Genomic DNA, 14,883 nt, shown 5'->3' with positions numbered 1-14,883 from the left:
TTTATACACATAAAAATAACTTTCAATGTTATCAGAGAAATTGGTATAACTACTAACAAAATAAAATAAAAAAGAAGCAAAAAGTTTCTTCCAACAATAACTTGAAATGGATTTAACATTCTTATCATTAAATACTAATGGCTTAAATAATGCAAATAAAAGGTCAAACTTACTAAAATATTTAAATTTAAATAAGGCACAAGTAGTATTTCTCCAGGAAACACATTTTAAGACTAATGATAGCTTTATTTGGAACCCTAAGGACTATACAGTCTTAACTCAATCCTCCTATAGAACAAAGACACAAGGAGTATCAATTCTCTGGAAGAAAAACATAATCACTCCAAAAGTTATTTATAAATATGAAGACAAAAAAGGTCTACTGGAATTTGTTATAATTAAATTTAATAACAGAATATGGACCTTAGCTAATCTATATTGGCTCCCAGGATTTGGAGCAGGAATGGTTAAAAACACCTAGATTTTATTTACAACATTTATAAAGGAAATCTTATACTTGGAGGAGACTTTAATTGTACCTTAGAAGCTTCTGAAACCACCAGGAAGTTTTTTCACATAACAACTATTTCAAAATCCTTAAAAAAGATGGATTGATTCATTTCATTTAATAGATACTTTTAAAGTAAAAGATGATAAAGCCTTATTATTTTCCTGTAAAGACCATAGATTTGGAACACAAAACAGAATAGACAAATTATTTGTAGTTCAAGATTTCCAAATAAAAATCCTCAACTTCTCAATAGTTCCATGCCCCTTCTCAGATCGTCACTCTCTGATAATGAAGCTCCAAATAGAGATTAAACCTTTGTTGCTCTCAACTAGAATTCCATCATATATCATGAAAATTAAAGAATTCAGACCCTGGATGTTGTCAGAACTACAATTATTTCTTGAAATTAATAATACAACAGAAATTAGTAGAGTCATGGTTTGGGACTCATTAAAAGCATATTTATTTGGTAAGACCCTTAGCTGGTACAAAAACAAAGTTAGAGAGTTGGAAACTGAATCATTAGACTTGCAAACCAGACTCTTGACAGCAAAATATAAAAAAAAAAAAAACACAGAATTGTCCTGAAGTCAAAAAAGAAATAGAGGAATTAAATAAAAATATAATGAAATTCTAACACACAAAACTTGTCTAGCCTTGGGAAAATTAAAAATAAACTCATTAGACACCTCCCCCAGATATCTACATAACTTATCTACAAGAACTAAAATACAGTCTAAAGCAAATAACATTGGTAGTATATATCATGAAAAGAAAGGGGGGAAAAGTATCAGATATAGGAGAAATCCCTGAAGCATTTTAGTTCCATTATATGGAACATTTCAAAAAAGAAGATTTAGATACCAACCCAAATAAACTTAGATACAAACCTTATCAATATAAAAAAATTCCCGGAAACTTAAAGCTAGACCTACAAGAACTTATATCTTACAAAGAAATTGTTGACAAGATAAAAGAAAGTAAATCTAACAAAGCTCCAGGGACAGATGGTATAATTATGGAAATTTACAAACTCTTCCCTTCAACAGTAATCTCTCTTTTTCATAAAACTTTGCTAGAAGTTCAGTCAAAAGCAAAAATACCACCCTCATGGAAATAGCCTCACATAACACCAATTCTAAAAGATAATAAACCATCAGACCTTTGCACTTCATACAGACCTATATCATTACTGAATAATGATTACAAAATATTCATGTCAATCCTAGCTATCAGAATGAAAATCCCATATTCAAAGACAATTAATATTGATCAAACTGGATTTTTATATAACAGGTACTCACATGATAATATTAAAAGGATACTTATTCTTATAGATTATGTGAATAAAGAAGACAGAGAAACACTTGTAATCAGATTAGACATAGAAAAAGCATTTGATTCCCTCAACTGGGAATATCTATTTAAAGCTTTAGCATTATTTGAATTTCCTCCTCCCTTCACCTTATTACTAAAAAACATATATATTAATAACTTTAGGAATAGCATTATGCAAAAATATAAACAAAACAATATTAATAAATTATAAAAACATTATTGAAGCAATAAAAATATATATAGAAAAGTGGAACACAATTATATTAACTTCTGAAGACAAATTGCAATTAATAAAAATGGTCTTATTGCCAAAAATGCTATATGTAGCATTAGCAATGCAGTTAATTCCTGAAAGATGCATTCTTAAAGAAATAAACTCATGCTTAATAAAATTTTTATGGTATCTCAAAAAGAATAGAGTAGCTCTAACTCATCACATTAGACCCTGGAAAAAAGGAGGTTTGAACTTCCCAGAAATAGAAACATATATAAAAACATCTGTGCTTAAAACTACAACAGACTGGATAAACCCAAATTATTTTGCCAACTGGAAAGAATTAACAATGACTATATTAACAAATGAATTTAATCTGTTAAACACATTTTTAATAGTAGACAAATCAAATAAACCCTGGTACATACTATGCATAAGTATACAATATAATATAACAAAACCTTCCAAAACAACACTGATTAATCATTACATTAATTCCTTTTGGAAACTTATCAGTGCAAACATAGATCTAAAACTTTGGTTTGACCTTTTAACCCCATTTACCATTACTAAGAACTTTCCTCACAAAATATATAGGGAAACAATAACCTCTTGGGAACAACATGGATTCTTATGCTGGTTTCAATGTGTAAATAAATTTAATGTTTTAGATGTACATATGATAAAAACTGCTTACAATATTCCAACACAGGACTGGTTAACCTTACAAAGCATTCTAATGTACATTCAAGATTTATGAAGATTAATTAATAATTCCTCATTTAAAGATATTCCAAATCTAATATGTTTTCTGTATGAAGTTATATATAATAGTTGTGAAAAGAAAAATTCCATTTCAAATCTATATAAAGAGTTAATAACATAAAACAATTCCCAAACCATCATACTGACAGTTCTTAACAAAACGTCAGTAATTGCAGTTAACAGAAGAAATTAAAACTAACATCTTACTATCAGTTAATTACACCTGTAACACACAGTACCGGAAAATATTTAACTGGAAATACTTGCACAGAGCATTTCTAACACCAGATAGAATTAAAAAGATCAGTACTACTACAAATGGTTTTTGCTGGAGGTGTGAAAAGTCAAATAAAGTAGACTGGATTCATATTTTTTTATGAATGTAATTAAATTAAATCATATTGGAATGGAATCAATCATTTTTACAAGCTTTATTTAATGAATCCTTTACCTTAACTAAAGTATTGATTATACTAAATGTAAATGAAGGTCCCTTCCTGAATAAGACAAATATGTATTTGTTATGGACAATACTTGCTATATCTTGGAAATGTATAACCAGAAGGTGGAATTCTAATACACCCCAATCTTGGAAGAATTCTACACTTTACTGAAGACAACTGCATCAATGGAAATAAAAATCAAAGAACTACGAATCTATCCCAGGCCATTGGTAAATAATCCTTGGAAGAAAGTTATATCTTTGTTGGACACTTTACAATAATCAATATTGTATCTCTGATAACTGATCTGTTAATTCTATAGTTAATAACATACAGTGTACATAACTGAAAGTCAGGCTATTGTAAATATTGTATATAGTTGTTTAAAATGATATTTAAAAATATTATGTAAATGTTATTTTAACTGAAAATAAAAAATATTTAAGGGAAAAAATTGTCCTCTGGATGAGAACTTCTAATACTCCTTTGAAAAATGACATAGTAACATGACTGCAAACAAGGAAACAAAACAAAACTTGTGGGTGCACTACAGCATACTTTCCCCTGACTTGGAGGCCATTGACTCCTATTTAAGTAAGAATGAATATTGTCTTATATATTCCCCCCACACATATGCTAAAGATGGATACTTGCTGCTGGTAGCCATCAGATTAACTGTTGCTCATAAAACAGCCCTATAGCTCTCACCTTTCAAGCTCATTGGCTGCTAAGGAGTTTAGCATGCTGACACAATTGTATGCTCATCATCAGTGTTACCTCATTTATCTGTCTTTAAACCTTAGTTATAGGATCTAGCTTATTTCTTAATATAGATAGTACCGGAAATAATAACCTCACATCCCACTGTCCTCAGGTTCATTTACTTCTTAAGGAGATATCCAAAGAAACTAAACAGCACATAGCATTAGCTATCACATAGTTACCCACATGATAAAATGCTTCCAAGACCCACCAGAGACTATGAGATGCTATCATTCATCTACAACAACAAAAAAAGTCCTATTATATATAAAGATATAGCACATCAGTCTAATTAAGCTAATGTGTTTACTGATCTGCTAATCTGGTAATCAGCCTCCTAACCAATGCCATTTTCATAGAGCTAGCCAAAGTATTCAACACTGTCGGCCACATTTTCCTCCTAAATAACCGTGGATCATCCACAATCTCCTGGATTACTAATTACTTTTCACAGGTTCATAGGAGATTACTAGGTTAATGGTTTATGGGATGGTTTATGGATCCTTACATGCCTAGCCAAAATAATCCAATTTTACCCAAAAATGTGGTCCATAGGGGCAAGAGGAAGGCATGGATTGATGCCTGTGAACTGAGTATCTTACAGATTGCCCTGTCCATAAGGGACATAGGTACTACCCCAGGTGTAAATTTGCAATTCCCCATCCATTGATCCAAGCTGCCTCTGAAAAGAGACAGTGAAGGGCTCTGCTTAATGTGAATAGGAAACCTGTTCCAAAGAAGGGCCAATCTCTGAGACACATATCTGTCTCTCCAGCATGTTTTGTTTGAGTTGCTGACTAAGCTTAGATCCCTAGATTGAGTGACCGTCATACTGTTTGACTTGTGGCTCGGTAGCATCTCCATAAAGGTTGGATTACTGAGTGCTTTTTAGGTCAGGCATACGTCACCCCTTAATATTGTGTAGGAGACAGAATAAGGGTTAGGTCTTTTAGTCTGTCTGCTTAGTTCATGTGGTTTTAGTTGTTTACACCTTATATCTTCTTTGTGAGGAACCTCTGAGGTTAGTCCAGTGGCTGTAGGTGCCTAGTTAATTAAATGCCAAATGATGCATTGTTCTCAATTACTGGTCTATTGTGGAGTGAGCACAGTGGGGCTACAATTTCCTTGGATATGGATGACATACATTTACTTATAAGTTGTGCAATATAAAAAGACTTCCTCAGCTTTGTGGACACATGACAGTCAAACTTCAGGCAACTATCTATATGTGTACCTAGATCTCTTACATCTGAGTCCACTCTTAGGGATGTGCTATTGATGTTGTAAGTTGTAGGGGTATTTGACTTTTGAATTAGTATGATAATGCTTTTTTTTTTTTTTGCATTTAGTTTTATGACATGGTTTTGGTACCAATCATTTGTATGATCTACACCCTCTTGAAGGCTATCTAGATCTCCAGGGGATTTAGTGATTGCCCCCAGCTTGCAGTTGTCAGCAAACTTTGTCATCCAGAAGCCTTCCACATTAGTCTTGACTTCAGCAAAGCATATTCTGAACAGGAGTGGTCCCAGCACTTAGCCTTGTGACTCATCACTAGTACCTGGCCTCTTGCTGGATCCGGATTCACCCACTTTAACCACGTGTCCTATCCATGAGCCAATTGGATATCTATCTGGTGATGTAGGGATTTATGCCCAGTTTTGTGAGGCTTATTTATAATACCTGAGTAGGGAATTGTGTCAAATGCCTTGGCCAGGACAAGGTAGGTGGTAGGTACTGTTTAACCCTCATCCATGTCCATAGTGACCTTCTCAAAGAAATCCACCACTCAGTAGGCATGACCTGCCCTTTGACAAAGTTGAAGTGGGTCTGGTCCAGTGTTTGGAGGATTCCTATGTCATTATTTATCAGGTCCATGATTATTCTTTCCATGGCCTTACTAATAAGACTATTCAAACTTGTGGGTCTGTAATTTCCCAGGTCAGTAGATGGTCCCCCTTCATGTAAAGGGATGACTGTTGCTGTCCTTCACTTTATCAGGACAAAGCCTGTCTGCAGGCTAAGGTTAAAACAACTTTACTATTAAGAATGGACAGGAACTTTTTATCAAATACCTGATACACTCGGGCATAACCAAAGGGTCAGTGCCCAATAAGCTGACCACCACAGCCTCGGCCTGCACTCTGTATACTTTATCAGACAATGAATTCCTCTTCCATGAACAATCAAACTTATTGTGTAAACCAGATAATGCCTTTTTTATCATTGCTCCTAAAATATGAAATGATAATACTTACTCATTGAAATCAGTGTCTGTATTTCCACTGCAAAATGTAGAGCATCTTCAAAATAGAGCTGGACACTGCGGCCCTGCAGCCTGTGTAAAATATTGAAAATGCAGGAAATATAATGGACATAGATTACCTATTTGCTAAATTCATGTGAAGTTTTAGGTTTACCTTTATATTGTCGCTCACACTTCGTCGACCGGCCACTTAATCAACTCATTTAAGCAAACCAAAACCGTGAAAAATGTTTAAAGTTGAAAATATTTTGACATTCAACATTTCTGGCTGCGCCACACCTCCACACCATTGCTACCATGGGTCAAAAAGGGGCAAGGTTTTGATATTCACTTATTTGGAATTCGACGTTGGAGACGTTCGCACTTTGATATTTGTGGATGTCGTTTCGCCCATATCAGGATCGATGATGTAAAGATAAACCAAATTTTTATGCTTTATTTAGTGTAAGTGGTTAGGTTGGTAGAACATTTGGACTACCAGCACAATGTGTGGTGCTGGCATATACAGTTACATTATTTCCATTGTTCATGTTATGAAGAGAATGCAGACTAATGTACTGATAACTGTAGTGTAACAATATATTACAAGTAACAATCTGTGTTTTGTATGCTATACTGGCATATTGCATGAACCAAATTGTGTGATATAGTATTTTTGTGTGTTATATACTATATTTTTTAAAGGATGATGGCTCTTTTTTCTTTGTCCTGAAGGCATCTGAATGTGCTCCATTGTCCACAAAACATCTTTTGGGCATGCATGTTGCTATCATTATTGGAGGTCTGGGTTTTTCTGAAGTGGTCCTGTCAGTGTTACATGTCCAAAATCTGCAGCCATAGATTTACAGCTGTTCCATTTCATTCAAAGTGGTTACATCAATTTTTATGTCTTAAATGGAATAACAAATCAATTGATTGAAAGAGAGAGAGTGTGAGAGAGAAAGAGGGCAAGAGAATGATTCAGATTGAGATATAAAGTGAAGTAAATTAAGTTTAATAGCTGCTATTTTCTATTTTGCAGAAAAGGCTACAAAGTACTGTGATGAGACTGGAAACTGGTTTAGGCACCCTGACAACAATCGTACCTGGTCCAACTACACACTGTGCAATTTACACAGTCATGGCAAGCTCAAGGTTGGTTGTTGAATGGCTAAACTATAAAAAAAAATGTTTAATGCATTTCCATCAAATCCATGTAAATTTATCATCCGATTTGACACTATTTGTTGTATGGGTTCCATTAAAAATATTTGTTATTCCATACATAGAACTGTATAATGATGTACCAACAAGTTTGTGAAACATAATTGTACACTGTATTGGAACTAAAAATACACTCCCTCCATAATCCCTTTCTTTACAGCACTCTGCATCATAGAGACATCACACATTTGCTCTCAGTTCCTATAGCATTTCTTTAATAGTTTCCAGTATTTTTCTCTTGGTTTCTAACCTATCTACAGACTTTGTTCAAAACTCTACACCCAAACTGTCTATTCCCTTTTATTTAAAGGTTGTCCCTCCTATATCTTTTCTAGTCCCATTCTTTTCTCTCGGCTGCATTCTTTGCAAATTTAGTATTCCATAGTCCTGTGGCATATTAATAATTCTACTGTACTTTCTAGCTATGTGTGCATATCAGTTGCTTAAATTAATATAAACTTGAATCTTAAGTGGTTTCTTAACTCCACCTCAAGGATTTCTCCTGTATGTATATAAACCTGTGTGCCAGCAAACTAATATATGTAACAAAAATATCAATGTGTGCACCTTAAGTGAGTTTCAGTCCATGATTAACATGGCCCAATAATTCACTGATGTCTGTGGGCAGTAATAATTCCACCTCCCTTTCAGTTGTACTTACAGATAACATATTAGTGTTATATGTTTTCCTTTATCCACTCCACTTCTTCTCTTAACCATTTTCCTTTCATATTGTTGAACCTTAGCACTAATAATTTAACCAATATCACATAATCCCATTCTGTAGAATAAGGGTTCTCCAATTAACTAAAGCTTGGTAAGTGTGTGAGGACATTGAAAAGGATACGCCAGATGCTAGGGGTAATAGCCAAAGGTGTAAAAACTGAGGATAGGAAGGTCAGGATGCTCCTTTGTCTTGCTCTTCTAAGACTATGGATAGTATACTACACACAGTCCTGTAAGCCTAATAGTAGCAGCATCAGAGGGGCAGCAGGTAGCACACTTGCCTTTAGTGCTGAAGGCTGTAAGTTCTATTCCCACACCAGGTATATCAATTGCTGACACTGCAGTGCAACATAAAGTGGGTACTGAAGTCCTGAGTGTACATTCCTCTGAAATAAACATTAAACTGAAGCCCCATCTGCTTGAGTTGGTGGTAAGTCAAATGGATGTAAAATTCCACAGCACCTATTGAATAAAGTAAAGAAAGTTTCCAGATACCCTGACGAAATTTCCTCTAGTAATATAAATACCATCTTGGGTCTCCCCTGAAAATAGGCTATTTGCCTAGTGGGACTAACCCAGTCAACAAAATATGGATAACTAACTAAATAAAAAAATATATAAACATGGAAAATAATATGTCCATGGGGATAGAATGAATGGCTTAAAAAGAAAGATTTATGAAGCTTGGCCCATGTTAACTAGGAATGACAGTAGTACACTAAATACACTCATAAGACATTAAAGGGGAATATATGATTGGACACAGAAGCCAGAGCAAGCTTGAGGGGTAAAACTATCAGAATAGGAGTTCAGTCTATATGTTAGGAGATATTTCTTAACAGACTGGGCATTAAAGAGGTGGTACAGTTTGCCAGAATTAGTACAAGTGTCAAAGGTAGTGGGTACTTTTAAAAGTCTAAATCTCCTTTAACAAGATGAGAGAAAAATGAGGGCAGCTAGCTGTTTTAGACTAGTTGAAACGAGTGACTAGAAAAGAATGACACACAGTTTTTTTTACAAAAACCTGTATGTTGAAACATGTTGCTTCACTCACAGAGATACTGTAGCATGCTAGCATGCAAAGTTTGAAGGAAACTATTATGAAAAAGAGTAAAAGATAAATATAACATGCAGTTGGTAGCTGCATTTGCTTCATTAGTAATGAAATTATGGGTAATAACACGGCAAGAAAAGTGTCCCTTGCAATGAGACATTGAAAGCAAAATCAGTGACATTTTCTTTTTTAAAACAATGTGAGTTCTGTTTTTTTTTCTTGTCAAGAGTAAAATGATACAATTCTTTAATCTCACAATTTCAAAATGTTAACATCAATACTCCACAATCCAAAATTTCAAATCAAAGTGTTTTAAATCAACTAGAGTAAAGTCATTTCATGTCATATGTTTCCTGGAAGTGGCCATTTTAAACTGATATACATCACAAATATCAGCTGGTATTTTAATTGACGTTGTGATCCACAGTTAACTCGTTGCTTTTCCATAATCATTTTAAAATACTGCATATCAGCAACAGCAGCAGTAACTGCAGTAAATGAAATAAGTACCCCCCTGGTAAATGAAATATGTACCCCCCTGACAAGTAAAGAAATAAAAGCAGTGAGCCTACCAAGGTGTGAGATACCTTTCTGCACTGCTACTCTATGACTTAATTCAGAGGAGCTCTGTTACATGAATTAGGCACCAGCAGAAACCTGCTACTGAAACAGTTTGGTGTATATGTTATCCTGGCTTGACAAACCTGTTTTGTTTGATCATGACAATTTTGCTGATGACAGCAAAATGGATCATTTTGGTTCTTTGAGATGCAATATATTTTCACTCAAAAAAAAAAGTATTAGGAACTAACAGTTGGACAATGCATACTTATATGAATACATTAAAAACAAATAGTTCCTAAAGGACTACATGTGATTAAATTACCAATTGTTATACAGAATTTGTGAAACTATTTGATTGACATGGTATGGAATTGATTGATTTAACTATTAAATATATTTATTATCTGGGAAAGCCAAAGGAGAACCAATAAGTGCTCTCACACCTCTCCTACGCCAGAACCACGTCCAATCCAAAGATTTTCAAAAACTCAAAGGTAATAATTCCGCCCAAGGATGCTCGAATAATTCCACCACAATAAGATGTAAAACTTGATTGTTTTATTAACTAAAACGCTGTCAGAAGCAACTCACTTCAGCGTACATGTAAAAATCAAATGACAAACAACAGTAAAAATGTTGGAAACAACTGCCAAAAAAAAAGCATAAAGCGGACAGAAAAGTATTTAACGGTTAAGCGCTTTCACCCGTAACCTACAAGCTTCTTCAGAACACTGTCCACATCAATACTTCCACTTTTTATAACTTTTTAGGCACCAAATCTTTAAAAGCAAAGTTGCACATAAACCGCTACTTAAAGCGATAAGCCCAAATAACTCATACCTTCTACTCCTGTTGTTCAACAACAGCGCTATCATTATTATATTCACATAAATGTTGTCCTTCCTATACAACACATGGCATTCATCATAACCATAAACAGATAAAAATATATATAAAAAATATATATGCATATAGGGTGTAATAATATAAATATATCTACTTTTTTGTAGTCATTACATATATTTCCTAATTACACAACCCTTCCACAGTAATACTAGCCATACTAATCTACCCGTATGACAATAATAAATGCATAATATGATAGACTATGATAAAAATATGATAACAAATAATATACATTACTACAAAATAATATAAATTAGGTGTACATAGTCTAAATACTAAACAATTTCAATGTCTACTCAATACAATAATAATAAATTTCTCCATTGCATAGACAGCTATAAGATATTTTATATATGGTATATATGATATATATAATATCACCCATATATAAATTACTTCATAATTATTATTCTAAAATAGCCTTCATAGAAATACTATCATTAAAACCTGGGTATGTTGTGGCAGCTGTATATAACTGCCACCATGCCTCATGATAATTCAATACTTTTTTATAATCCATACCCCTAGGATCATTTATAATAGTATCCAACAAGACAAATTTAAAATCATGACTTTGGCCACAGTGTTCAATATGTCTGTAAAGTGCACTTTTTTGATCCCTTTTTTTAATGTTATAAACATGCTCATAGATGCGTTTTTTAAAACTTCTTACCGTTTTCCCCACATAGTAACTTGGGCATTCCTGACATATAGCAATATACACAACCATTCTTGTATTACAATTCCCCTTTGCTAACCTAAGTCTTGTTCTAATTATATTATTCAACACTATCTCATTTTTATCAAATATATAACAACATTGTTTACATGACCCATATTTAGTGGTATGTTTCATACTATCCATCCTATTAGTATTCTTATTTCCTATTTCTAGATGTTTCTTAATATTAACCCCCATTTTATAAACTATTCCAGGATTAACTCCTATTAGTTCCCTAAGAACTCCATCACTATTAATTAGATACCAAAAGTTCTTTAGAATATTAGCCACCCCATCTGACATTGGATTGTATAACAATATGTAGGATCTTTGATGTTGTGCTTTAACCTTCTTTACTGTCTGGGATCTACCCACAATACTTTGTACTGAATCTACTTCACTACCTAAACCCAACAAGGGTTAAAAAGTTGTTCCCCATAATCCTATAACATATTTATCCACATTGCCCAACATTTCCCTGGGGTAACCTCTTTCTGAAAACATAGTATGTATATTACCTATCTCTTCTAACAATGTTTCGTATTTCGATGTCATCCTCAGGGCCCTAATACATTGGCCCTTATAAATGTTTTGCTTTAATCTCTTTGGATGGTAACTTTCATAAGACAAGTAATCATTAGAAAACGTTTCTTTTCTAAAAATTCTTGAATGTAAAGTGTTCTCATGTTTATATACCAAGGTGTCCAGGTATGCCAAGCCTTCCTTGTTATATGTGTAAGTGAATTTTAAAAAGTCACTACTCACGTTCAGATGTTGAATGAACTCTAACAGCTTGTTCTCATTGTAATTCCATAAAATATATATATCGTCCAAAAATCTGACATAATGGACAATATAGGTGTTGTAACAACTAGGAAAAAGTACCTGTTCTTCCCAGTCTAGCATGACCAGGTTTGCAAAAATGGGAGTACAAGCTGCTCCCATTGCTACTCCCCTGGTCTGCCTGAAATATTCACCTTCATAGAAAATGAAATTGTTGTCAAGCACTATATCCATCATTTCCATGATTAAACTAACTTCTTCCCATTCTATGTCTGCATGTTTAATAATACTGTTAGAAAAGGCCTCAAGACCCTCCTTTTTTGTAATACTTTAAAAAAGGTCAATTATGTCAATAGTAACAAACAAATAACCATCCATCCATGAGTTTGTAGGATAGTTTCTCAAAAATTCCCATGAGTCCTTAACTAGATGAGTTGTTTTATTGTATATATGCTTCAATTTGGTATCTATATATTTACCCATAGGAAAAGTTTTAGAATTACTCCCAGATATTATAGGCCTGAAGGGTGGATCCAAAATATTCTTGTGGATCTTCAGAATCACTACAATAGTAGCCAACCTAGAGAATTTTACTGACAAAAACTTGTATACATCTTTATCAATTCTCCCATCTATGAGGAATTCTTCGATATAACTGTCAATTCTCTGGTAGACAATATTTATCTCAGTCAAAAAAATAGTTTCATAATTCCCAGATTCATAAAGAATATTGTGTATCCTATTAATATATTCAAAGTTATCATATAATACCACCCCTCCGCCTTTATCTGGTTTCATTATCCTTACTTTTTGACTAATTTGTAGTTCTCTTAATAATGCCATTTCCTCTTGTGTAATATTACTTGTATAATGCTTTCTTTTATATTCTCCATATAGTTTGTAGATTTATCTTGCAACAATATTCTCATATATTTCAACTGTAGGATCATACACAGGGACAAAAGAACTTGGCACTTTCAACTCAGAATGTGTACTTTGTTCTTTACTATCATCTTTTTTATTTATTGATCTGAAGTAGGCAGACTTCATTTGTCTGCAACCTGTGGGTATCGGATCCGACCTCGGATCCGAGCCGGCATTTCAAAAGCTTAGGCTCCGAGCTCCTAGCTCCTCCCTCTTACCCATAACCCCTTGCCAAGCCCTGACTGACCTCAGATTTCGTTTGCCGCTTTCAAGTTGCGATGGATTCTTGAGCTCCTAGCATTTTTTGGTGCAGATAAGTTTGTTCTGACAGAAAAAGTTTCAAAAATCTCAACTTTTTTCTTTTAAATAGTTAGTGTTGATTGTGTTAGGCTTTCCTCTCTCTTTATTTTAACTTTTCACGGGTTTTTGCGTAGTTGTGTGTGTGTGTTTGTTTTAGGCCTTTAAGGCTTATCATGTCTGAAGCCCATAAGGCTGTATTCTCTAAATGTACCGAGTGTGGCCATAAGCTGTCCCCAGCGGATAGCCACACTCGGTCGTTCATCTTGGGGTTGAACACCTGTCATCTGGTTGTACCATTTGTGCAGGGTTCAACCCCCGAGCTTTGAGGGAGCGGAGGTCGAAGCTGGTGCTGGCGGGACTTCTCCCTCCAGATACCACTTCGGCTTCTGCCCCTTCTACTCAGCAAGCTGTTGCTGTGGGCTCTCCTCCTCCAGCTGGGACTCAACCTCCCTCTAAGATGCCGGAGGAGAGAGAGTCTTCTACGGAGAGAGAGAAGAAGGAGAGGCACAGGGAGAAGCACCACAAATGGAGAGCCGAAACTTCCAGTTCGGCTCCTCCATCTAAGCGGGCCTCCCCTGTGCCTTCTAGCTTTCCTCCTCCTCGGCTCCACTCCCCTCGGTTCTCTCCTGGGCCCGAGGAGGAGGAGGCTAGCCCTTCAGCGAGGTCCCCGAGGCGGCTCTCTAGGTCCGCTTCGGTGGCCTCCACCAGGTCCACTTTTTCTATGAGTGAAGCAGATATGGACCGGATGATGAGGAAATTCATCCAGGCCCAAATGCAAATGGGAGTGCTCCTAGCCCCCCCCATCCAGGAGGGGCTTCGACCCCTTTTTTCGCTCCTTTGGCTCCTTGTCCGACCCATACCATGGGTTTGGAGCTGTCGGCGCCGGGCAGAGTTGGATCCGGGGGTGGGTCGGATCCGATAGGTCGGCGCACCTCGGATCCGTCCCATCCCTTGAGTGCTTGGTGCCGGACCTGACCTCTCGGAGCCGAGGACCGAGCCTCGGATCTGAGGGAGCTGGTGTGTCTTCGGCTCCGTCCAGGTCGGAGCACACCGGTCTCTCGGATCCGACGGTTTCGGCTCCGACTCCGATCCGTGCGTCGGATCCGAGTGGGGGTCGGCTCTCGGGGTTTAGAAAAGCTGGCTCCCCCTCGGCCTTCGACATAGTGGAAAGGGCACTGTTGAGGACGTCCGGACCCCCGGTCCCTGCCACGGCTCCATCCCGCACTCCCTTGCAGTTGGGCCAGGCTCCCACCAGCCGGTCCCAGGGACAGCCCGCCTCGATGTCCCAAGTAGTTCCATTGGAACATCCAACTGCGGAAGAGTACTCCTCGGACAGCCCCCCCGATGAAGTACCTCGGAAGCGTAAGTGCAAAAGGAGGCACATGGACTCTCCCGAGTCTGTT

General features: G+C 36.0%; 1 protein-coding gene across 3 annotated transcripts in view; it reads left to right on the top strand.

Annotated features, from left to right (window-relative positions):
• Positions 1-14,883, top strand: part of CALCR (calcitonin receptor) — a 2,888,559-nt gene that overhangs the window by 2,144,174 nt on the left and 729,502 nt on the right. For all 3 annotated transcript variants that reach the window (XM_044067646.1, XM_044067647.1, XM_044067645.1), the window contains one exon: positions 7,321-7,433. In XM_044067646.1, the coding sequence (XP_043923581.1) occupies positions 7,321-7,433 (113 nt within the window). The remainder of the gene's footprint in view (positions 1-7,320; positions 7,434-14,883) is intronic.

Source organism: Protopterus annectens, chromosome 3.part1 (assembly GCF_019279795.1).
Source record: "Protopterus annectens isolate FY-2018-M chromosome 3.part1, PAN1.0, whole genome shotgun sequence".
Taxonomy (NCBI): Eukaryota; Metazoa; Chordata; order Ceratodontiformes; family Protopteridae; genus Protopterus; species Protopterus annectens.
The sequence above is the reverse complement of the archived record's forward strand: the minus strand, read 5'-3'. Positions and strand labels throughout refer to the sequence as shown.